At 42.5% G+C, this 25,725-nt stretch overlaps 2 protein-coding genes across 6 annotated transcripts in view; both read left to right on the top strand.

Moving 5' to 3' along the window:
* The window catches only part of plekhh1 (pleckstrin homology domain containing, family H (with MyTH4 domain) member 1), a 99,223-nt gene extending 86,609 nt beyond the window's left edge, over nt 1-12,614 (top strand). For all 4 annotated transcript variants that reach the window (XM_027275178.1, XM_027275177.1, XM_027275179.1 and 1 more), the window contains 21 exons: nt 21-112; nt 224-371; nt 468-604; nt 703-813; nt 1,086-1,172; nt 1,478-1,636; nt 3,032-3,112; nt 3,366-3,545; nt 3,630-3,741; nt 4,660-4,772; nt 5,711-5,887; nt 6,425-6,522; nt 6,610-6,787; nt 7,803-7,958; nt 8,225-8,322; nt 8,835-8,976; nt 9,055-9,200; nt 9,672-9,801; nt 10,020-10,103; nt 10,470-10,616; nt 11,117-12,614. In XM_027275178.1, the coding sequence (XP_027130979.1) occupies nt 21-112; nt 224-371; nt 468-604; nt 703-813; nt 1,086-1,172; nt 1,478-1,636; nt 3,032-3,112; nt 3,366-3,545; nt 3,630-3,741; nt 4,660-4,772; nt 5,711-5,887; nt 6,425-6,522; nt 6,610-6,787; nt 7,803-7,958; nt 8,225-8,322; nt 8,835-8,976; nt 9,055-9,200; nt 9,672-9,801; nt 10,020-10,103; nt 10,470-10,616; nt 11,117-11,272 (2,732 nt within the window). In that variant the 3' untranslated portion in view covers nt 11,273-12,614. The remainder of the gene's footprint in view (nt 1-20; nt 113-223; nt 372-467; nt 605-702; nt 814-1,085; nt 1,173-1,477; nt 1,637-3,031; nt 3,113-3,365; nt 3,546-3,629; nt 3,742-4,659; nt 4,773-5,710; nt 5,888-6,424; nt 6,523-6,609; nt 6,788-7,802; nt 7,959-8,224; nt 8,323-8,834; nt 8,977-9,054; nt 9,201-9,671; nt 9,802-10,019; nt 10,104-10,469; nt 10,617-11,116) is intronic.
* A 3,429-nt stretch (nt 12,615-16,043) lies between these two features.
* slc25a21 (solute carrier family 25 member 21) overlaps nt 16,044-25,725 on the top strand; it is a 96,682-nt gene continuing 87,000 nt past the window's right edge. Inside the window, exons 1-2 of one of the 2 annotated variants that reach the window (XM_010744638.3) lie at nt 16,044-16,200; nt 16,320-16,408. In XM_010744638.3, coding sequence (XP_010742940.1) covers nt 16,339-16,408 — 70 coding nt within the window. In that variant the 5' untranslated portion in view covers nt 16,044-16,200; nt 16,320-16,338. Of the gene's footprint in view, nt 16,201-16,319; nt 16,409-18,251; nt 18,436-25,725 lie in introns of those variants that run through there. The other variant, XM_027274746.1, reaches the window with a different exon arrangement.

The raw sequence follows: 25,725 nt of genomic DNA on the forward strand, positions 1-25,725 counted from the left end.
GTCTCCTGTGTTTGTTACAGGGTCCAACTTACCCCAATATCCAGCGGCAGGTCCGTTCACCCAGTTGATCTATAAGAATATCAACGTACCAGTCTACACCACACTGAAAGGGGTGAGTGAAATGTTATATATCTTTATTAATGTCAGCTGCTTCTGTGTTTTAAAGGGTCAGACTAGTTTCCACCCGTACCTCACGGTACTCTTTTGATCGTTGTTGTTTCAGAAAGCCACTCAGATCAGCAGCGTACCTCTACCTGATGACGACTCTGGGTCTGAAGACGACAGCAGCTCTCTGGCCAGTTTACGGACCTCCATCCTGAGCCCGGACAGGAAGGGCAGCGTGCCGGGGAGCCCGCGTGCTGTCAAGAGAGGTGGGGATTGCAGATTACAGTGCAGACAGGACGGGGAAAAGGATGTACCTCTAAAATGTCAAATGTCATTGTATTTACCTCCTCCTGTTCTCCAAGGTGTGTCCATGTCCTCCATCAGCTCTGAGAGTGACTATGCCATTCCTCCTGACGCCTACTCCCTGGACAGCGACTACTCCGAACCAGAACATAAAGTCCAGCGTACCTCGTCTTATTCCTGTGAGAGCACCGGGCCTGTGAGTGGAGTCTTTTTGTTTTTTAAAAATCTAATCTAATCATTGAAGCGAGTCAAACGCAGTATTCACAGTCATTGCTGTGCTGTCTATGTCTGCAGGAGATGCTGGAGAAGTCTGGCTATCTGCTGAAGATGGGCAGTCAGGTGAAAGCTTGGAAACGTCGCTGGTTCATCCTGAGGAACGGAGAGATCCTCTACTACAAATCTCCCGTGAGTGTGTCTCGCTGCCTGCTTCCTTCTAAGGTTTGGTGCCTGCACGGAAAACATTGCACGGATATTTCAAAATTTTGTGCGTTCAGGCTCAGGTACCGTCTTAACAACTCATCACTGGGGAGTGCTTCGGTAGCCTCATGTCCCCTCTCTCTCATTTCCTGTCCTGTCTATCCAATAAAGGTGGAAATGCAACCCCAACTCATGACCAACGATGTTGTGAATTTAGGACGGCATTGAAGATTCTCGTGTGTTTTTATGTGTGTTTTCAGAGTGACGTGATCAGGAAGCCTCAGGGTCAGATTGAGCTCAACTCATCCTGCCGTATAGTTCGCGGAGAAGGAGCACAAACTTTTCAAGTAAGTGAACAATGTTTCACTTTGTGTGAGAACACTTCAAAACTCGGAAACGGTAGTTCGGTTTTTATTTATAAAAGACTTAAAGACAGTTGTAAGAGGGCACGTGCAGCTACGCAGCAGAGCTTTACTGCTGCATACCAGAGCAGCAGCTTAAAATGACATCAGGTAGCATAGCATAGGAAGGAATGTTTACCCGGCTCTCTGGAGGCTGATTCTGATCTCCTCCGACACGATGATGCTATCTCAGTCAGCCCGGCTTAGCATTTTTCCCATATTTCTCCCCTTTTTTTTTCTCGTCCAATCAGTTGATTACAGAGAAGAAGACCTTCTATCTGACCGCCGATTCACCCAACATCCTCGAGGAGTGGATCAGGGTTCTGCAGAACATACTCAAAGTCCAAGCGAGCAGCCCCGTCACCGTGGAAACCACCGCCAAGCCGACCGTGAGAGGCTGGCTTACAAAGGTCAGGAGACAGACGTCACGGTGGATCAGTTCGGGTTTGATTATTTGTGTTACAGTGACTTCACTTCACAGCCACAGAGGTTGCCGCTCGGTTTGCGGTTTGATTATTATGTGCTATATTCCAGGTAGTTCCTGCTTCTGGCCCCAAAAAAAATAATCATCAGTAACTGTTGACTGACGTTTCCAGTCATTATTATATGCTGAGCTAAGCCAGTTGGCTGCTGTCTGTAGCTACACGTTCATGAAAATGTATTAATCAATTATTTGTTTTATTATTATCAAATTGTTTTTACTGTTAAGCGAAAGTGGGATGAAAAATGCCCGAACTGTGTCGCCGAATGCAATTAGACATGTTAAAATCAGTCACATATTCAGTTCACCATCTTAGAAAACTGAGAAAAATAAAAATATTCAATTTCTTCGACTGGAACCAGTTAACTTTTGTTTTTGTTTGAAAAAAATATGAATAGATTATCACTCAAGAGGCCATAAAACTTTCCGTAGTATTTACTGAGATAATAAAGTTAATTTTATTGTATTTTTTTATGTCGTTCTAGGTAGAATATAAATGTTTTTACGTCCCTGCCTCACTTCCATTGCGTAGTTGCAAGAGGTCCAGGTTGGCCTTTAGCTCTCTCCCTGAAGAGGATGCCAGAAATAACTAATTTTCAGGCTTAACGCGCTCTTTCAGACAGATATAGACGCGTCTGTCACCGGCGCGGGGGGCGTTTGACAGAGCACGTCGGGACACGGCTGTAAAGGCTCGAGCTGCAGGAATGTTTGAGCTCTCGCTCCTCTCCCTTCCACCCGGCCTTCTCTTTAGCCGAGGCCTGTCTGCTGATTATTAAGACACTCAAAACATCTGACGGCCGTGTGTGTGTGACGGCTCTCCTGACAGATGACCGACAGCCTCGAGCTGAGATGATGGAGCCGACGTCCTCTCACCAACCCCTGATCTTTACCTCTGTCTTTGATCTGCCGGTTATGACGTGATCTCAGTTGAGACGGGCTCGGCGCAGTTAACCCCGGCGACCCCCTTCTTCTGAGGGATGCACAGCTGGCTTTGTGTTGACGGCATCCTCCAGTGACATCATCGCTCGCTGTACGATGTGTAATTATCATCTGCAGCCGCATTCCTGAGCGTGGACGGACTGTTTGTCACTTTGCTTTGGAAAAGTTCGAATGTTCAAACTATTCTAGTCGCTCTTGGATGATTTGCACGCCCACGTGCGCACACTCCGGGGGAATCTGCTGGTCAGATGTAGAAATCCCCCTGACTACCATCCGTCAAGCTTTTGAACACTTCCTTGGTCTGACATTCAAAGAACACAGAAAGCTGCACAGTCTTATATTTCCTACTGTCTTAGTCATTAAATGTTTCTCCCTCCTGTTTCAGGTCAAGCATGGACACTCGAAGCTGGTGTGGTGTTCCCTGGTTGGAAAAATCTTCTACTACTATCGTAATCAGGAAGACAAGGTTCATAAAACTAGCCTTACATGCCCTCATCTGTCTTTAATTTAGTCGTTTGTTAGTGATTATTAACACATATGTGCTCCTCAGTGGTCGCCTTAACCTGTGCAGAATTAATAGGCTTTAACTGTGACGCTTAAACAAGAAAAAGAAGGTGTAATTATATCAATTTAACATGTTTGTTTCATTAAATCTGCACAGAGGTTTGTCGTGCACTTTCCTTTGATTCTCTGTTTACATATTCTTCTTCTTCCTCTAGTTGCCTCTTGGGCAGCTCCAGATGCGCGAGGCCTCCGTGCAGGAAGTGGATCGTTCCTGCGATTCAGACGAAGACTACGAGACGGGCAGTCGAGGTTTCCTCTCCTCACACTGCACCTTAGTGGTCCAACCGAGAGACCAGAGTCCTACGTACCTTCTCATCGGGACCAAGCAGGAGAAGGTACCTGAGCAGATAAATAACTGTAATTTATCCTTGTTAGTATATTTGTTTGTAAGTTAATGAGTTTTTTTTTTTCCTGCACAGGACACGTGGTTGTATCACCTGACTGTGGCAGCGGGCAGCAGCGCAACGTTCAAAGTGGGCACAGAGTACGAGCAGCTCATCGGCAAACTGCTCGATGCAGAAGGAGACCCAGGTGAGAAATCCACGTTCTTACAGTCATCTGTGGTGTTTCTTATTCTGTGTAAAGAACTGTACGAGTTAGGACTATGAGAAGAGGTTGAACATATATTTGACTTTACCTTGGAGTTCACTCATCACCCCGTTTGTACAGTGGGCTTCGGGGTCTTGTTCATGAGTGATAGGAAGATGTAGCGCGAGACGGACCGGCAGGTTGGTGCAGCATCCTGTACCAGACTGTTGTGGTTCAGAAGGAGCTGAGCTGGAAGGCAAAGCTCTCGATTTTCCAGTCCATCTAAGTTCCAACCCTCACCTCTAGTCATGAGCTTTGGTGTAGTGACCGGAGGAATAAGATCGCAGATACAAGTGGCCCTGAAATTGGCTTCCTCTGTTGGGTAGCCGGGCTCAGCCTTAGAGATAGGGTGAGGAGCTCGTACATCTTGGAGAATGCTCGGAGTAGAGCGTCCAAATGAGCCAGCTGAGATGGCTCAAACATCTGATTTGGAGGTGACCCAGAACCTGCTGGAGGGACTACGTAACCCATCCGGCCTCAAGTGGACGTTTGAGGAACTGAACATAGTGAATTCAGCCTGTAGAACAAACACTAATGTTGGTATCTGTGATAAAGGTGTCACAAAAACGTTTAGTACAGTTCAAAGCTGTGTATTATTTGTTGGATATCTTTCCAACACTCGGACGTGGACAGTGGACGCATAATCGTCTGGAAGGCTGCGGGATTAATTTACGCAGTAGCATGCAACGTGTTATTTTGATCCACAGTGTCCGACAGCCTTGATCCACGCTGCAGACTGTTTACGACTCCAGCACCGTGTGTGAATTCTTGTCAGCTGTTGAGTCATTACAGCTTTGAAACTCAATCTCTGTGTTTGTGTCTGCGTGGGTTGGTGTGTGTGTGTGCTTCTTCTTTTCCCAGAATCTGTCTTGTGGAGGAGCGAGGCCTTGAGCTTCTGTAAGGAAGGTCTGCGCTCGCCTCTCACCACTCTGCCCTCTGAAGCTCTGCAGACAGAAGCTCTCAAGCTTTTCAAGGTCAGTCCCGTCACCTCTCACCCCACTTTCCGTCTCTTTTGTCCTCTTCTCCTTTTTCCTTTCATCCCCATTCCCCGAATCACTCTTTCTTTTCCTGTCCGGTTCTCACTGCGAGGGTCTGTTCAAGGCATCATCCCCCATTTTGTCCAAAACCATAGGCCCCATTATACCCTCCTACTCCTGGATACGCTCCGTGGCCCCTCTTCATCTCCTCTAAACCAGATCAAAGGCTCGAGGACGAGGGCCCCAGCTCATTAAAAGTGTGGAAGAGAGATAATGGCTTGATAATCTGCTCTGATTGAGGCTAACTGTTCTTCTGGTTTAGGGCCAGTGTGAAAGGAGACCCTTTAAAGGGGAGACATGGGAGGTCAGGGCCTTCAGAGAGTGGCAGCAATGGATATGGAAGCCACAGGATGGAGGGGGGAGATGGCAGATCCTTTTCCTCTCTAAACTCTGTACGCCCCCTCCTCTCTCATGGCCCGTCCACTACAGTCAGGACACTGCAGGATTGAGAGTTGAATGGATCGGCTCTCTTTGACCAGCCAGCCTTAAAAAACAGTCCCAAACACACACAAAGAGACAGAGTGAATGGAAGTGACGCGCTCTTCAAGCTCTACTTCGTGCCTTTGAAGTTTTAATGAATCCGACAAGACTGATGAAAAGTGTTAAATTGGCTCTTTGTCTCCGTCCGGCCCCGCGGATGAGAACGACTTCAGAGAAATAATGACACAAACATTTGGACTTTCGCTAACCTGATGTTCTTCTTCTTTGTTTCCTGACCTGAATATTGTCACCACCTGGAGCTGTTTTACTTATCTGTTTATTTATCTTCTTATTTAGTTTAAGTCTTTGCTGTGTGTTTGCCTCCACCTGCTGGCAGTGCAGTGGAATCAAACATACAGATTTAAATAAAAGTCTTTTCCTTCTTCTCTCTGCAGTCCTGTCAGCTCTTCATCAACGTGCTGGTCGAGTCTCCGTCTGTCGATTACCACACCTCGCTGGCCCAGAATGCTTTGCAAGTGTGCCTGACCCACCCGGAGCTGCAGAACGAAATGTACTGTCAGCTCATCAGGCAGACCAACCGCCGCACGCCGCACAACTACTCCCTCACACAGGTCAGCACATGCACATGATTTACAAATGATACGACAGAAGACCGGAGTAAAAGTACGTTCAGATGGAATCCGGCGCTGCAGCGAATCGCCACAACAGAAATAACTTTTCAATTTGCTGTTATTGATGCTGGCGGTCCCTTAACTCTCATTCACTTTCTCTCAACTCATCGAACACAAACCAAATTAAACTTCTTCGTGTCTCTATTTTGCAGCGTAAATTGCGAGTCAGACTCAGTTTTAGAAGTTGGATAAATGAAATAAACAAAGTCAGAACACAACAGGTAAAAGTTTAGTCCATGAATCCACCTGGATAGTCTCAGTTTCAGGCTGACTGTGGAGGTTTGCCTGGTCTGACTGTCTGATCAGACGCTTCCAAAAGTTAGATCCGCATCCCCTGCAGCCTAAACGTACTACCGGACGCAGCGCCGAATCCTCTCTGAACGCCCCCTATTCATTAGAGTGTTGCATTCTTGGCAAAAGGTTTCCCCTTAATGAAAAACGTATGGATAACTAAACCAAAGTTCTGTCTTCCTGCAGTGCTGGCAGCTGTTGTCTCTGTGTGTGGCTCTCTTCCTTCCTCAACAACATTTCCTTTGGTACCTCAGACAGTACCTGCAACGCAACGCTGACCCAAGGTGAGATGATGACCGATGATTCCTTAAAGTAACTCTTAAAACAGTTTTTAGGGCACAGTTTTAGTTTTTTTGTTTTTAACCACGCAGGAGTGAGGTGGGGAAGTACGCGGTGTACTGTCAGAGGTCTGTGGAGCGAACGCTGCAGAACGGAGAGCGGGAGGCCAAACCTTCACGTATGGAGATCGTCTCCATCCTGCTGAGAAACCCGTACCATCATTCACTGCCATTCAGCATCCCGGTCCACTTCATGAACAACACGTACCAGGTCAGTCACAAGAGTTCAACCCGGCTCGCTCTGACTTTGAGCAGCAGATTTTCCTTTAAGGCTGAGCGGTTTTATGTATATCATCCACATTCCAGCCTGTGCTGCCTTCAGGGATGGAAAGTAACGGCAGCATTTGTTTATGGCTGCAGATGTGAAGACATGTTGCCACCTGCGGGCAAATTAATGGTGCAGTGTGTAAGACTTAGAGGGCTGGTGGAAGAAAAGAGAATAAATATTCACAGTTATATTTTCTTTTATGTATAATCGCCTGAAAATAAGAATTGTTTTATTTTTGTTACGCCTGCACCACCAGCAGAGAGACAGAGATGAATTCATCTCATTTTACCTGATTTTGACACCTAATTTCACTTTAAGGTTAGTTCCGGATTGGTAGATGAAAAGATTGCACCGGATTTTTACCGTAGAATACAAGTAAGTAACAGTATCCATGCAACTTTTCAATGCAATGGGAACGTCACCCAAAGGAAGCAAGCCGAAACTCTGATCTGTTTTTATGGGAAATGCGTCAATAAACCGCCTCGCAGTCAGAGTTTGGACAGTCACTGCACCAACTACACTCTGCCTCAGTATTCAGTGTCATGAACACGGCGAGAGCGCCAACGCTGTGTCAAGAAAGTTGAAGCCGGCTCAACGTTTCCCTGAACATCATCTGGCAATGCAAGGCGCGGCGTTTGTCAGTCAAACATGTGCAAGCAGATTAGTTTTTAGCGTGAACACTGTTTTTCCAGTTTGCCTCCAGATCGTTATGACAGACAGTAAAGTCGTTGTGAAATCCTTCTCCTCCTTTCATAACCGCTGCGATGTGTTTTTGCTGCCAATAATCCTTCAAACTGATGGATCTATGACTCAAGCTGGACTTCCTGTATCGTAGTTTATCATCTCAATGTGGAACAACAGTGTGTTGTACAGTACATCTGCTGTTAGATGTTACTAGATGTTGTGCTTGAGCTGTGTTGCTGGTTCTAGTTTCCGAAATGTATCGTCTCTCTCGTAGGTGGTGGGTTTCGACGGCTCCACCACAGTGGAAGAGTTCCTCAACACGCTGAACCAGAGGATCGGCGTGAGGAAGCCTCAGCTGTCTGGCTTTGCCCTCTTTACTGACGATCCATCTGGCAAAGACCTGGAGCACTGCCTGCAGCCGTCTGCCAAGGTAAGAGCGAGGGTCAGTGAATATAAGTGGATGAAGGAAACCCTCTAAACACCACTGAGGCTTCTGCGGTTCATTTATTCATGTTTGTCTCGCGTTACCTAACATTTTAAAGGGTCAGCAGTGGGTAGTAAAAAAACCCACCAGAGACAGTGAATAGACTACACTTGTCTGGCTCGACTTTTCAAACGCGCCGACGTCTTTGTGTCTGCTGCCACCTGCTGACAGAAACACAAATGAAGTAGTAACGTTTGTTTGTCATTTGTCAGATCTGTGACGTGATTTCCAAGTGGGAGCAGGCCCTGAAAGAGCTGCATCCTGGGAAGAACGAGGGAACACGGATCGTCCGCCTAACTTATAAGAGCAGGTACGATTTCTAACTTCATTACCTGATCAAACTGTGACACCTGTACCACCTCCTTGTGGAGGGACCTGGAGGAATCTCTGAAATCATCTTTTTTAAATGTAATACATGAATTTAAAAACACAAAATACCGTCAGCCATGCTGGTTATGTCCCACACTAAGGACGTTCTTAAAGAGTTTTTCTCACAGGATAAACTTTGAGATCCTGCTGTGGCTTTTTTACCTAAAAATCTGAATGAGGGCTGAGAAATATCTTTTAAATACCTGACTTACAGCAGCCTTGAAGTGTAGGTGAAACCTGTGTGAACTGTCCTTAGTCGACCACGTCATGATGGCAGTTCTTGGAAAGCTGAATATTTTCTCAGTGGTGTGTGGCGTCCACACAATAGAGCCTACGTGCGAGACGTGTGAACGCTTTAATTGTCGGTGTTTGATTTCCTGCGTGTTGGAGCTGAAGTGAAGCGAAAACAAGTTTCTTGATGAGAACCCTTTTCTTTATTTGTGCAATGCACAGGTTGTGTTTCAGAGCTCAGGTGAAAGGTGAGACGGAGCGAGAGCGCCTCCTGCTGGCGTACCAGGTGAACGACGAGGTTCAACAAGGTCACTTCCCCGTGAACAAAGAGCTGGCTCTAGAGGTGGCTGCCCTCATGGCACAGGTCTGTAAAGATGATGTCACGACGTGATATAAACTCTGTATGAACTCTGTTTATAACCTCCTCCTCTTCTTCTTCCAGGTTGAGCACGGTGATGTGGAGAGATCAGCTGCTGCCTCGTCTCCTGTCGGCTCTCCTCAGCCTAAATCTCAGCTGATTCTCCTGCAGGCTTTAGAGCGCTTCTACCCCAAACGCTACAAACAGGACTGCAGCTCAGAGCAGCTCAGGTAAAACCAACAGTGCTGTGGTCCAGACAAGACAAGATAAGCTAAGATAAGATAAGACAGATCCCACACTGAGGAAATTAGCTTAATCCCAGCGGCTCACAATATACAAGGTGGATATTATAATCAGAAATAGAGGCACCCTGAAGCCTGAGTCCTTTCTCCAGCGACCCGGTTCTGACTCTGGCTTGTGGTCCACAGACTTTTCCTTTAGCCTCACTTCAGCAGAGAGCTGATGTGTCATGAAGTAGTCAGTATAAAAAGTTCTAAGTCCATGTTTGCAGACAAACCACATGGAGAGACATGGTGTTGAAAAAAACAAAACATGAAAAAAGTAATAAAAAGACAGAGAGGTCTTCAGAGCTGAAGTAACTGGCTGCCAACCACATGCCGCCATGGCAACAATGAGTAATATTTATGTATCCCCTCTGCGATATCCCCGCGTGACTCTTGTTGTTGTTTTTCTTCTTGCAGAGATCTTACTGAGCGTCTGGCCACTAAGTGGTCTATGCTACGTGGGTGCAGTGCATCCGAGTGTGTGAGAATATACCTGACTGTGGCTCGGAAATGGCCGCTGTTTGGAGCCAAACTCTTCAGTGCCAAGGTGAGAGGAAAAAAAAAAGTCCACTTGTCTCCTTGTTTTGGGTTTAACTTGCACAAAGTAAAAATAGATTTTGTATTTAACTTGAAAAACTAACGCCGACATCCATCAAGCCTTTGAGGTCAGGTCGGACCAGTTTGAGACGCTGAAGACGACCCAGAGATGTGAGGCTGTAACGTTTAAACTGTAACGTGACCTGTCTTTGTTGCACCTGTCCACAGCCTGTCCCGCCTTCTCCTGTCGAGCAGAGCCAGGTGTGGCTGGCAGTCAATGAAGATGGATTGTGTGTGCTGGACTATACAATGGTGAGTTTCAGACAGTGCAGAGTTTTAAAAAAAAAACAGAACTATCTCTGGCCTCTGGTTTGACATCATTGACCCTGACAGACAGCAGCAGCTCCAACATGTAAACCATGTGAGCTCGAGCTCTGTAATTTTCAGCAGCCCATGTCGATCCATTTCATTCTGAGTCTTGGCGGACCAGCGATGCTCGTGCGCTTTCAGAAAGTCAGAGAGGAAAAAAACAAGTTGCTGGAAATGATGTCACGCTTCGTCACACTCAGTTTGCCCGTCACAATAAGGAGAAGCCAAAATGATTTTCACGCTCTTATTTTGGGATCATAATATCCGTTTGACTGCACGTGTCACACTGGCAATGCTTTTATTTTTCAGCACACGCTGGTCACATATTCCTACCAGTCTGTGATTACCTTCGGCGGTTGCCGTGATGACTTCATGGTGGTCACGAGCCAGCAGAGGGAGCCTGGAGTTGGGAAGAAGAGCGTGGAGAAGCTGGTCTTTGCAATGGCTAAACCAAAGGTAAGCGACACGAGTACATCTGCACACAGATCATCTATGATCAGGGATACTCTGTTCCTCAGGGGGTAGGTTTGTAGGGGCTGTGTGGGGACTTAACGGGAAGCACACATCTGAACCATGAGCTACTGAGGCGTAGCAGTTAATATGGGTAGATGGATGGAGTGTTGGAGGTGTTGAGGTACAATAAAGGAGCTCTGAAGATAAGGGAGAGCCGTGAGTTCTTCAGGTTCACCTGCTTTTAACCGAGCGCTGATGGAGAAAAAAGATTGTTTCTCTTATTTTATGTGCCGAATCTCAGTGGAGCCGTTACACAGACTCACATTACTACTGTGGGTGACGCTAATGAGAGTTCAGATCAGTTGGGTTTCTCAGGTTTTCACATCTTCTGCGAGCCGCTCAGCTCCCTGGAATCAAATGAAACACAATCATATGATCATGTTAAAGCCATTAATCTGACCTGACCTGTGTTTGCCCCTCGTCGTCGTCGCTGTCTTCTTTAGATACTGGAGCTGACTCTGCTCATGGCCAGCTACATGAACCACTGGAACCCCGGCCTCCTCCCGTCTGCCTCAAACCAGCCCCTCGGCCACTGGGACGTAGACAGCCGCCACTTCCCCGCGATGAACTACACCACCAAGGGCCCCACGCTACTGTGAATTGTGCAAGAACAACAAAGACTGTTTGACTACGGGGGGAGGAGGACGGGAGTGACGACAACAGTTACCTTTAGTCTGCATTCATGTGGAGTGCATCGGGTTGCGTGTCCGGGTTTTATATTTTACATTACAGGTACTAGGAGATTATTTTTTCAAGCGTTTTTTTTATTAAGATTTAGATTTAGAAACGTCAGGATGAGTCTTCGTAGACTATTTATTTCTACAACTAGAGTGTTTCAGCTCTGCTTTATTTAGACGTACACTCATGTTTTCTGATTCCTCGATTAAAATCTGACGCCACTCGTCATATTTCCACTTACTCTGACCATCGTGTCTTCAAGACTCTTTTCTTTCATAAACACAAAGCTGTCGCCATCAGAGAGCTGGGCAGACTGGAATACAGTGTGTGTGTGTGTGTGCGTCTGTGTGTGTCACTGTGTATTTACCATGAGCGATCACTCGTACTTGACAATGAAATATAGTTTGAATTCATTTATGAGGTACTGTGCAATTAGAAAAGGGACTGATGTGGCATGTGAGACTTCAGTTTCATAGTGTTTAGTGTCTTAATTTGATATAATCGATATAATATTACTAATTTAGAGCTGCGATAAACGGTTATTCTCATCATAGATTCATCTGAAGCTCAGTTTATTGTCCAGAAAATGTCTATCCCAGACGTTGATGTCCAAAATCAGAGCAAATGTTCACATTTGAGTTGCTTTAAAATGACCTAAATGATGAACTGATTATGAAAATTAGCTGTATTCTTTATATGATTTGGCTTTTCTATATAAAAAATGAGGTATGGCTGCTTTACCCAGATAAATTAAAGTCATATTAAGAAACTTAAAAAAAAAAATTCAACTAGATGTTAATATTAAACTTGTTTATCTAACATAAAGCAGCAAATCTGCGACTAATGTAACGTTACTGAGGTACACAATAATAGGGATGGGATATATAACAGTGATATACTGTATCTATGATGCATCTGTGAAGTTTTGGTCTTTCATCATATTTCTTATACTACATGTTCGACAAACAAATTCAAGAGCTACAAAAATATTTGAATGACTTGAACTGTTTTTGGATCAAACCACTGTCTTTTTTTTTTTTTTTTTTTTTTTTTTGCTTAAAAAGGTTTAACGTTTTCCACGACTGTCACGTTTATCCTGGAAGACTTAGTGTCCTTTTCCTAGCAGAGTAATTTAAGAGCAGAGTATGTTTGTTTGGTTTCCGTATCTGTGCTAGAGCGTGTTACAAATGTTCAAAGATGACTGTGTCTTTATGTTGCCTCATGTTGTCAGTGTGTGAGATAATAAAGGAAACGGTACAACAAGTCTGCCTTCATTGACTTTTTCTTATAAGATGTCTGTTTTTTTATTGTCTTGTAATACTTTTTCACACATCATAGTCAATTTATGCTTCTTGATTTCAGCACAAAGCTTTCATCTTTTTATTTCTGTGTTTATTAATAATAATAATAAAGTATCTATTTATTTCATTTATCCAGCAGCTTTAAGATTCTTGATACAAAGACACGATCAACCTCTGAAATCTGATGATTTGTTAAAGACCAAACTGGGGGAGCCGGTTCGCTCACTTGGTAGAGTGTGTGCCTCACGATGTATGAAGGTTCAGTTTGCTGCAGCGTCCCAGGGTTTGAGTCCAACATGTGCTCGTTTGAAGTCATCCACCTCTCTCATATTTGAGAGTAAATTTGCAGTGTGGTTTAATATAGTATAGTATAGTATAGTATAGTATAGTTTATAGTAGTGTATGTATAGTAATTATACTGTATTATCTAGTTATAGTTAGTAATATAGTGTATAGAATAGTATATAGTGTATAGTATAATAAATATAGTGTATAGAATAGTAATCTAGTGTTATTAGATATAGTAATATAGTGTATAGTTAGGTATATAGTGTATAGAATAGTTAATATAGTAGTATAGAATAGTAATATGTGTATAGTTTAGTATATAGTGTATAGAATAGTAATATAGTGTATAGATAGTAATTATGTGTATAGTATGGTAATATAGTGTATATTATTAGTAATATGTGTATAGATAGTAATATAGTGTATAGAATAGTAATATAGTGTATAGTAATCTTAATATAGTGTATAGTTAGTACTATTAGGTGTTATATAATAGTAATATAGTGTTATAGTATAGTATTAGTGTATAGTATATGTACTATAGTGTATAGAATAGTAATATAGTGTATAGAATAGTAATATAGTGTATCGTATAGTAAATAGTGTATAGATAGTAATATAGTGTATAGAATAGTAATATAGTGTTATAGTTGAATAGTAATATAGTGTATAGAGTAATATTAGTGTATCGTATAGTAATATATTGTATAGATAGTATTAGTTAAGTATATATTATATTGTATGTATAGCATGGCATAACATAGTAAGCTAGTACAGTTGTATAGCATAATATAGTACAGTAAGTAATATAGTACAGTATAGTAATAGAGTATAGTATGTATAGTATAGTATAGTATAGTATAGTATAGTATAGTATAGTATAGTATAGTATAGTATAGTATAGTAGTATAGTGTAGTGTAGTGTGGTATTACAGTGTGGTATTGATACTTTTGTCTTTGTTTTCTATGATATTAATCACTAGTATTGTACTATATACTAGTATATATATTATATTATATCATTAATCTATATATATATAAAGCTCATAAGAAAGAACACCAGGCCTTTTCTGATTTAAATGATGCACATACATCCTAAATCACGCCTCTTTTATAATTCATATAACGTTCACAATGGAACAGTCAGCCTGTAAAGCACAGCTGAGGGTTTACAGTGAGGATAACAAAACGTTGGTCTATTCAACAACACTGGAATGTGTTGCTTTAAATTCAGCTTGATTTAAACTCTTATAAAGCGCGTGGCTGGAGCTGTGCTGCGCTGCGCCGTGGAAAAATTAGAGGAGTTATTTTCTTTTTTGATGAGCACTGAAGGCACGCAAGAAATTCAGCAGCGAGCCTTATAACGAGCATTTCATTTTGTGTAAGAGTGGAACAACAAGAGCTCTAGACGAGCTATAAAAATGTGGGATTTACAGCATACATTTGGCAGGAAAACGCCATTACCACTTTGACCCCCTCGGATAAGAAAAAGCAGAACAGCTTCCACCCTTACAACCTCAACTCCAGTAAAACATGCAGACTGGGCAGGCTGTGTACAAGCAGCACAGAGGGTAAGTATATAGTTTATGGATGTGTTGAATGAGAGAAGACGGTTTTTAGTGATTCACTGTGTAGAAACAGTGTTCTTATTTTCCAAGAGGCGGTTTGACTAAAATATGAATTTTTGTCACTATTGCATAAACCTTGTGTTTCCTGAATACATTTTACTGACTGGCAAAACATGTTTCGTAAGAGAGCCAATCAAAGTTTTTGAAAATAGGCCAAGAAATGTTCAAGAGCAGACATTATTCTCTATCTATCTATCTATCTATCTATCTATCTATCTATCTATCTATCTATCTATCTATCTATCTATCTATCTATCTATCTTGTTTTTAGGTTAAAGGTCAAACAGATAAAGGTGTCGTTATTCATCTGCCTCGAACTGTTCTTTGTAATCTCTTTCAGACATGTGCTGTCAAATCTCCATTGTCCCCATTATATTTGATATCTTGCATGCTGCCACAAGTCATGGGCCAGACTTCATTCCTTTGTTCACTTAGTTTCCTCCTGTAGACTTCAAACTGGTGTCAAAATGTCTCATGACTCATGTTAATTTACAAGATTTAGACAATTAATCATCAATATTTCGATGGGAAACTTCAGACTTCTCCAAAGTGACAATTCTGCTCTACTTTCTTCAGAATCAGGTTTTTTGCCAAGTGGGTTTTTCACATACGAGGAATTTGTCTTGGTGTTTTTGGTGCATAACAAACAGTAAAAGTAAAAAATTTAAGCAATAAAAATATATGTACAATACATTTTTAGGATGAAAGGAGCGAAAAGCAAGTTCGCAGTGTGCAGAATATTTTAAATATGCCAGATATTTAACAAAACGTAGTCGTCCAGAGGGTGTTAAATAAAAGGTAAAGTGTGTGTGTTCAGGTTTTGTCTGTTAAATTGTCACCTTGGTCTCTGGGATCTTGTGATGGGCTTTTTGTCACTATTTTCTCACATTTAATGACCTAAATAATTAAGACATTCATCAAAACAGTAATCAAAACACCCAGCAATTAATATAATCTTTAATTGAGACTTAGAAGTTAGACTTACCCTAATCCTTGACGGATTAAAGGTGGAGTATCATTTAAAGCCAGTGTGTGACATGCTGAAACCTGCTGAAACATGAGATAATCTCACATTATTAACCTCTGTATGCTGCTGTACAGTGAAGTGAGTGTAAATGTGGCAGCATTGACCCAAAGTATGGTGGGTGAACTGCTGAGGTGCCCATTACTGCACCATCTCTCCACATTTTGCATGTTTATGAGCCCTTTGTGTGTGTGTGTGTGTGTGGTGTATACGTATATAAACTTTCAAACTATCATTAAAGTATCTATAAAATAATAAAACTAAATGTATCATGTGCACAGTGAACCTCAGTGCCAAAGCTGTAGTATAAATCAATATGAATGTAAATAAAATGACCTTTGTGCTCATGTTGTGTGTGTTTGTCTGGTATCGATCACTGATTCTGGGTCAGGTCAGAGTGTATCTTTGTTTTTATTTACATGACAAACAGTTGCCGGCTTGTGAGGCAATGGGAGGGTGGATGTGGAGCAGCAGACTGGTGGTGGTGGTGGTGGTGGTGGTAATTGATTCCAGCTTAGCCTGTGAGGAGCACGGAGAGATATCGCTGCTGCGCTGCCGCTGACTCTGAGCCGCAGACAGCCTCAGCGTGGAGCGGGTGGAGAGGGCAGGTAAGGACGGCGGAGCGCACCGGGGCGCACCGGTGACAAGACGTTTAAAACAGAACTAACTCAAACTAGGTGTGGGTCATTTAATAACGGTTATGTCTCGGATATGTTTGCCTCTGTAGGACAACCGAAACACTCAGAATGACAACCGTGAAACACCGCAGCATGCTCCGGGAGGCTTCGCATCAGATTATCGCCGGTGGATCCGCCGGTAAGTGCGACGTTAGTTTTAAAAAACGACTCTTAGAGGATTACGCAACAGGTTTTAAATAGAGTGCACGGTTGCTATTTACATGTAGCAGCGGCTAACGTGCAGCACGGACGCCCTCCTCCGTTACCTGCCCGCGAGAGCCGGACACGGTGTTCCTGTTCGTTGGCACACGTGCCAGATCAATGAAGGGTTCACGGTGCCAAAGAGTGTGTGTGTGTGTGTGTGTGTGTGTGTGTGTGTGTGTGTGTGTGTGCCCAAACGGGATAGTTATCCTCCTTTTTCCACGTGCTCGATTTGTTGTGTGTGTGTGAACAGCTGCCGGGTCAGAGGGATCAGTGTGCGCATGCGTACAGCCTGCTAAACATAGACGATCAGCTGAAGCGTCATCCTTGAAATTTGTAATAATTATCTTAATGATGACTTGCGGACGTCACACCTTAAAGGTATGAATTATGTTTTAATCAGAGTAACTTTTACAGGCCAGGTGTGTGTGAATTTGACTCTGGTGACACTTTTACAACAAGTGTTTTTATTAATTTTCAGAGGAAGTGATCACACTGCAACAAATAACACAGGTGGAAAACATAACCATCACAGTTAGGCTCACCTTCAGCAGGGTGAACAATGACAGGGCAGCATAATGTGATATTTGTATTTGTGTACTCCAAAAATAAAACAAAACAAACTAAATACATAGCATTTGTTGATGGTTGACATACAAGGGGAGCATGCCTCCAATGCTGAACATCACAGAAGATCTCCACATGGGATATTTACCCTTTAAAGTAAAAGTCAGTTTTTCCAGACAGTCCTATAAGCCAGACACTAATGCTTGGTTTGGTTTAATTTGTAACATGCAAGAAGTAATCAACTCTGGTTACACTTTGCTCTCAGTTATACATTTATATACTTTATTGACACTCCAGGGGATAAGTTGTTGTTGTTTTGTTTTGTTTTTAACATCCGTTTTACCCCAAATATACAGAGATAGACATAAGTACAGTTAAAAACAAGGAACTTGACAGGTAAACATAAAAGAGTAGATAGATAGATAGATAGATAGATAGATAGATAGATAGATAGATAGATTATTAATCACCAAAGGGAAATTCTTGTGTTGCAGCCACATATACAAGTATTGCAAACTAAAACAGACACATATACAAAAGGCACTTGACTGGACTTGAACTGGCTGGTTCCCATGTCAAATCCCTATGGCCTGAGCTACTGCTGCCACGAGGTCATTATTAGTTGTTTGGCTTTGGTTGGGAACAGTAGGTGCCAGTCTATCTCAACACTGTGGTGGCCAGGGTCGAAGAGACCTATTGCTGCCTTCATAGACATAATAGATAGCTTGTTGTTGACGTTCCAATCTGCGTAAACAGACATCTGTGTCTCCAGACAAGAATATGCTGACAATAACACCTCCATGGGTAAAAACATTCTCTTTGACTAATTCTGGGCATGTAGTATTTGTGGTGTTATTTTGGGGTTTAAACTCTATCCACCAGCTCGGCAGAATGTGAGACCGACTCAGGCACTTCTGATGAACTCTGAGAGTGTCTCTAATTCTCCTTGGCCAAGCGTCAATAAATAATCAGAGGCTCCTGAACACTTTCTTCCTTCCTGACCTCACCATCGACCTTTGACTTCAGCAGTTTCTCCACAACAATGTATATTTATATTTTTATATGTTTTTGTTTATGAATGGGTGAATAAGATATGTAGTATAAAAGTGCCATGAGTATTTTAAAGGACTGTATGAGCACAGTCTATTTACCAGTGTTGTTGCAGTTCGCATCGCGGCCGCCAGTGGCAGCACCGAGCACACAGCTGCTGAGCTTTAAGCAGCAGGCGAAGAAGAAATTGCGCGGGACATTTGCCCTTTGTTTGTTTTGAATTTTTAATTCGCGTTAATTGAAGACGCCACCTTTTAATGTTGGATTAATCACGTGTTTCGCTACTTTGCACCTGTCTGACGTCATGTTTTCCTCCACACAAGTCTCCGAAAGGTTTCCTTCCACCCGGTGAGTTTGTGTTTTCAGTATTTAAAGCTGAACCGGATGCTGTAAATTAGCTTAACAACCTGTGTTGGCTTTTCCCGCTCATTTTATTCAGATATCTGGCCTGACGTTGCACTTGTGGAATATTTGTCTTGATGAAGATACTGCTGTAGTCTGTCCAAATTACCTGATACAAATCCTTAGTGGCGTTTTCGTAGTTTTAATAACTAGTTACCGTAATATAACCTGGGTTAGCTAATTAAAACTGCGTAGGAGGTGTTTCGGTTCATCGAGCGACCGTGTTAACTGGTGACCATTGTAACTACTACAACTACAGAAATATTTATTTATTTAGTTATGTATATTGTTTTTAATTTTATTTATTTTTTTTATTGAGATATTTTAAATATTTTTATTTATTATTTTAATACTCTTCTTATCTCTTTTAATTTGTGGCGCTTGAAATAAAATGTACTATTATTATTATTGTTTTCCGCTACCGGTCATCAGTTAACATGGTCGCTCGTTAAACCGAAACACCGGCACAGAAGTATTGACGGTAATAACTGGATAAAACCTCCTAGATTCGTTGTTTATTCATATAATACAGGCCAGACTTTGAATGAATGTAACTTAAACAAACATTTCTCGTGTTAATGTTATTTGTGGTTATAATATTACGTCAGATTGAGACTTCCTGTGTGACATTAACCTGCACAAAAACTACTCACGCGTTCACTTCGTCTGTAGTGACTTAATGTTGCGTGACACGTCTGACACGTTGTCACCTCGTGTTTGCTGAAGCCTAAGGGGCCAGGCAGACAGACAGAGACATGACAGCTGGTGCATGGTGTGTAGTTAAATCTCTCTCTGTGTGAGAGGAGAAGGAAACTATCCTGTTCCTTATCCACCGTATCACACCTACTGAACACTAATTAAGACTCTGTAATTAGTAGTTATGCCAGAGAAAAACTTGCAGTTCACACCCTATTGTGAAAGAGAGAGGCACGCTCCTCAAGAATTGTGACTCTCTGCAGATTTGCATGTCTCTTTGTATGTGTGTGTTTGGGAAAAAGAATTTCCCCTCGAGGTATTATTAATAATCTCTTTTTAAGATTTGCACATTGACTCCTATTATTTGTTGTCGCTGGCTTGTAATTAAAACAGTCGGAGGATGCTGTTTGCGTCAGAAGATTCTCTAGTCATGCTCTTCAAAGCCGTGTGCCAAACCAAAGTCAGGGCTGGTAGTTAATCATTTTACATTCTTCAAGTCTTTAAACAAGATTGTGCAAAAAAAAAAATTACTGGTTACACCAGTCGGCCGCTGTAAGAAATGTATCGCAGTTCAAATGTAGCTTGTGTTGTAGGATTGTGGATAGGTAGCCAGCAATACTTCTAACTTCTCTATATTTCTCACAATGGTTCGCTCAGTTATTTTTAAATAAAAATCGCTCTGGGCAGCAGCCAGATGAAGTCTTTCCGTTGTTGTCAGAGGCTGTGCAGATGTGGAGGCTAACTGGGTTTGCTCATGGTTCGTGATAGTAAATGATAGTGGATTTGTAATAATTCACCAGTTTATGAAGGGTCTGAAAGTCTCAGTCCTCCGTCCGCTCTGCACGTGTGCAGTTGTTTGTGTGTGTTTTTGTGTATTTGTGATGCGTTCACATGACGTGTCCGCTCAGTAAAAGTCTTTTATTGCATAAATGTTTGCGGATGCAACATCGTTCTCGTAGAAATAATCAGTTCCAGGTTTGTTTCATTTCTAAAGGTTGTGTTATCACTATCTTACGTGATCCTTAACGTGAATTTCGGCGTTTATATGCAGTTTAATATGTCGAGGAGTTCATATTTCATGCTTTGAATGATTAAATATCTCATCGTGTTCTCCTCTTCTGCCAACGCCAGGAAGAAAACATGACATGCAAACATGATCTGCGCTCACCTGTTAACGAACAACAAGTAACATTATAAGATTATCAAACGAGCATGACCGTGATGGATTATTAACAATAAGGACAGCATGGCTCGTTCTGGTGTCAGCTTTTGTTTTTCCTCCAGCCGACGAGCCAACAGCTGTAAACAATAAGAGCCCCGGCACAACTCTTTCCTCATGTTTGTGTTCTTGGTGTTTCTGCGCTCACTCACCGAGGACATTTTTTAATCTCTGCCTCTTAAAGCTAAGTCTTTATGGCTTGTTTTCATATTCAGGGATCGGAATATTACACTGTAGCCAAAATCTTTTACTCTAGAGATGATTTTCGAAAATATTTTCCCAAATGTTTGAGTGTACACGCTGACCTCTTCTATAAACAAGTATGGTTGGTGATGTGGTTTAATTGTTTATTTAGATTTCAGCATATAAATGGACTGAAGTGCCTTCTTACATCACCATCGCACAAAATGACTATAATCTGAAGAAATCTCTTTCACAACTCGATGTTCTCCTCCCGTCAAATCCAAAACTCTGCTCCGAGTTCACCCCTTCTGGATCTCTGCACTCTTCAGCCTGCTCGTCCTGAGTCGCATTAAAGCAGGGGTCTCCAATCTGTTCCACAAAGGGCCGGTGTGGCAGCAGCACACCAGACTTGATTAATTTAATCAACTGATCTCAGTCTTCAGAGAGTTGATTGGTCAAACTGTGTGCTCTTGGTTGGTTTGGAACAAAAACCTGCAGCCACACCGGCCCTTTGTGAAACAGTTTGGAGTCCCCCGCATTAAAGGGGTTAAAGGGATTTTTCACACGTCGTGTCATTGTTGTTGCAGTTCCCATGGCTCCTGCTAGAGGTTAGCAGAGGTCCTGTAATATTTCAACCAACGATTCACTCCTCCAACTAAAACGATCGACTTATAATCCACCTTTGCAGCCAGTCGAAACGTGTGTGACACCGAGCGTTACTAAGCTGCCTCTCTGTCTTGTGTCACGCTGTTAAACTTCAGTGATGTAATCTTTTTTTATTTTTTATTATTGCCGCAGAAAAAATCACACAATGTCAGAGGTTTGTTTAAACAGTTTGTCATGTATATTGCAGGTGTTTTATGATCGCCTCCTGCTTCCAATGTTTACCTAATTTTCTCCAATAATTTGCAAACACACACTGGTTTATTTAAGAAGGAAAAGGTCCTGACAAGTTTCTTTTTTTGTTTTGGCTTTTCTGCAATTGGAAAAGAAATAACACACTTGTTTTTTTGCTTTAGTATTTTTATATTTTCAGAGCTTTCAGGATGTAAAATTAACTCTTTTGTACAGCAGCTAAATCTCATCACTCTCAGATTTGACCAGCTATTCCAATAGTTTCTCTTTTTTGGCTGATGAATGAAGCAGATCTAGCAGCCACTCGCATGTTTGCCCACAATTTGGCAGCTGGATGATGCTAATTTTAATCAGTGTGCAGTGAACACTGGGTGGATTTGTGTTATATGAATTTGACTGACAAGCAGAACTTTTAAATCCGCCACTGAACACTTCTTTTCACGCCGTCGACTAATTACGAAGTACTCGGGGGTGCGACTTGTCTCAGGCGATGTTTTTATGAGAAAACGAGGTGTCACGTGTGCCCCGGCATTGTTGCGTGACTCCCCTCGCCTCATGAGCCCCCTGGGTCTGACGGCCGAGGGCGCTTTGTCTGTCCGCACCGTGAACGACGGCGATGGGTCGAGGTTTTTCACCCCGGGGCAGAATGACCGCAGTGTTTTTCCCCTCACCTTCACCTTCACTCCACCTCTTCTCCAACGTTAACGAGGATGGAGACAGACTGGTGTGAATTTATGTGTCGGGCCTGTAAGTTGGGTGTGAATTAAGGGGAGAAAACAGTTTGGCATTCTGCAGCGCAGACGTTATTTTTGGGCTTTATTGGAAAGCAGCAGCTGAGGAGTGACAGGATGACATGCAAATGTCTAAATATCAATGTCAACATTTCAGTTCATATCTCTGCAGAGAAAGGAATCATTATGAAGTGTGACGTCGGGATTATTTCACTCTGTTGCCTACAAATAGATTAAAACGAGTCAATATGAGAAGTTTAGAGATTAAAACATTGAATATCGTGCTTTGGGAAGTTGTCCCGACAATATTTTACAGCCTGAACAATAAATCAATCGGCACATTAATGGATAATGAACATAATGGTTTGCAGCTCCGTTGTCTCTGTCAGGGTGATTCCACACAGCTGTGTAGTCATTAATAAAATGTCACACACTGATTTTTGCTCTGCAGATGTGTCACACCTTCACTCAGGTCATATCACCACAAGGGGGCAGTAGCTGCATGTCATATCTGTTTTACATGTAAAGGGCTGTTCCAACTTTTTTTTTTTTTAGAGACAGACAGAAAGGTGATACATTTGTATGCTCATTAAAAAAAAACACAACTAATATGTAAAAATGGAAGAATCACGTCATCATGATTAAATACACAGAATAGAAAGAAACTGCAACATGTAAATCTATCTCGTTACATGCGCGCTGCTGTAATGTTTTCTCTAAGTCTTTTGTTATTTCCTTGGTAGGAGCGTTTTTTAAACTCCATGAGTAAATCGATCCGTCTCCAGCAAATGGACCGTGACGACATGAGACAGACGCCCCGCGTGTGATTACTGCAGCTCGGCCTCCAGACTGTCAGAGCAACCCCCCCTCCTCCTCTTTCTCTGTGCTCCCGACTCTCCATCTGATTCAACTGGTTTTTAAACAGTGAACCTGAAATCAGTCGGGGAAGAACAAATAAAGCCACTTAGGCTAAATGAAGGAGAGGAAGAAAGAGAGGAGGGGGGGATCAAATAAATAAAGTTAAAGTGTGTGTGTGTGTGTGTGTTATCGCTCTGCAGTGCTTTTCCCGAGCGGCTGCCGCACCAATCACAGCAGAATTAGGCCTAATATTTATTTCCAGAAACAATTGTGCATGTTCGAGCGCAGCTTTGATTGAACTCCCGGCGGACATGTTGTAGACAGATGTTTAGATGACCTCATGTTTGAAGTAATGTTGATTCTGGACGGAGTGCCTGTTCCTCTAAATCAGCTCCCTCTGCCTCACATCTCATGTCTCCCTCTCCCAGCCTGGCGAAGGGGAGGGCAACGCACGTCCTTCATATCCAGTGTGTGCTTTGGCTCGGCATTAGATCGCAGCCCATTAACTTGTTCCATCCTTGACAGACAGATGTCCGTATGCGTGCGCGTGCACGCGCCGCAGTCGTGGATGGCTTGGTTAAAATGAGCCATGATAGTGCTGAAGGATGGCTACTTAACCGGACACACGTGTGTCTGTCTCTCCTCGGCGAGTTCCCGTCATCTTATTGCGGATTTACTCCACGCGCATTATAATGCAACATGCAACATGCTGCAGGGCGCGCGTGCGCAATAATTAAACTAAACCCCTCATTTGATATGGAAAAAAAATTACAAGCTCCCTCCTAAAACAAACAGCAAAGATTTATTATCTCCGCGGAATAATTACCCCGTGAATGATCACGGTGTCATAAGAAATGAGCTGAATGCGAGCAGGCATTAAGTCTAATGGTGCTCTTAATTAATGCGCCGAAAATAGACGCAGTGAAGGTTAAATAAAATAAAAAAAATGCTGATGATAAAATAATGAACGCGTTTGCGCAATTTGTGCTTCGTGATTAGAACAATTATAACAAAATAAAACTATTTTATTAAAATAGAGGATCTGTTTTTTTTCTGCTTTTTTTATTTTAACACGCAAAAATACAATGCGGTCATTTTTATAATTAGAATTAAATTATCTCCCGAGGCCGCAAACGTACGGACAGATGTGCAAACCTCAGCTCGAGCCTTTTCATTAAATATAGAGGAACAAATGCACAAGAATGCATCGGGCATAATGTAGTGTCAGGGGAGTCTGGTGAATGAGTGTGTCTGCAGAAAGTGTTCATGTTTTTGTTTATTTAAAAATAATCCCGCAGACCTCAGGACTCCACGTTACGACACAGGCCTCCATGATTTATCTATTAAAACCAAAAAAAAAAGTTTCGTTTATGTGACGCCAGCAGTCAAATCAGAAACATGCACTTGGATCTTTTTTTATTTGACTCCGAGCTGCTTCAGGTGAGGCCTGTCTGTCTCTCCGAAGGCTGCGGGCTGCAGGCGTGAATCATGCGTTATTTGACAAGTGCCATCAATTTCCAGTGAGCTGACCTCAGCCCCGCGCTCAGATCCGTCTCTGTCACATTTATTATTACATTTCTTCGCATGAAACAAACAGAAAAAGTAACTGAATCCTCTGAGTTGTAAAAACCTTTTTTTAAAACACGCCACATTTCTTTTACCAAGTTGGAGTTTGCGGAGTGTTTCTGCGGTGCAGTCCGGCCTTTGTTTGTGTCATGCACGGAAATAAAGGCCCGCTGTGATGTGATGTATGAGCCTGACTCGCGCTCACGACGTTATCTTAATGACGTGATTTATGCAAACGGAGGAGGAGGAGGAGGGGGTGATTATTACACGGGGACGCGCACGGCCGAACTTGGAGCCAGACGAGGCCGCGCACTGCAGTGACTCCTAAATCAGCTGATGTCAGACACTGCTGCGTCATTAATGACGTGATTGCATCCCATAATCACAGCTTGTGTTATTAAAATTCCAATAAGCGCACAAGTGTTTAATAAATCCGATTATGATCGATCATAATTGTTTTCCCATCATGCAAATTAGTAGCTGTTAACCCTGGCTGCCGGGTCATGACTGTTCAGGTCATCTGGATTTACATGAAAAATATGAACTAACTGTGGAAAAAATGCACTTTAATAGGTGTAAAAATATGACGTGTGTGAAGGTTTCGGTACAGCGGTGTTATAAAACGGCACAAAATGAGTCATCACGTGAGAATGAGAGCTGATGTTTTAGTGCCCGGCGTCGCCTCTCGCTCCCTGAGATCCTCGGACGAGTCGGGCCTCGGCGTTTCCTCGGGTCCAGATTTATACACAAAAGGTGACGGAGAGTTTGCAGCCAGAGCTCCGAGACTGTGGAGTGACCCGACGAGGAGGTCAGGACTGCAGACTTTTAAAAACACGCTCTTCTTTTTCTGTTCTGGTTTGCTGCTTTGAATTTCTTCTGGTTTGTTTTATTGTGAGGCGCAGCGTAGCTGTGTTTTGAAAGGTGCCACATAAATAAAGTTTATTATTATAATGTTGATGGTTACATAATATCAGCAGTGCAGGGTCCAACTTATCGCAATAATCGATAATGAATCTTGCAGAAGTAAAGAGACCTTGGGTTAATTTAATGGATGTTTTAGCTATTATTTTATATTAATTATGAGCAGTCATAGTCAGTAAGAACTGTGGTTTGATGACGCTTTAGTGA

The sequence above is a fragment of the Larimichthys crocea genome, chromosome XXIV (assembly GCF_000972845.2).
Source record: "Larimichthys crocea isolate SSNF chromosome XXIV, L_crocea_2.0, whole genome shotgun sequence".
Classification (NCBI taxonomy): domain Eukaryota; kingdom Metazoa; phylum Chordata; class Actinopteri; family Sciaenidae; genus Larimichthys; species Larimichthys crocea.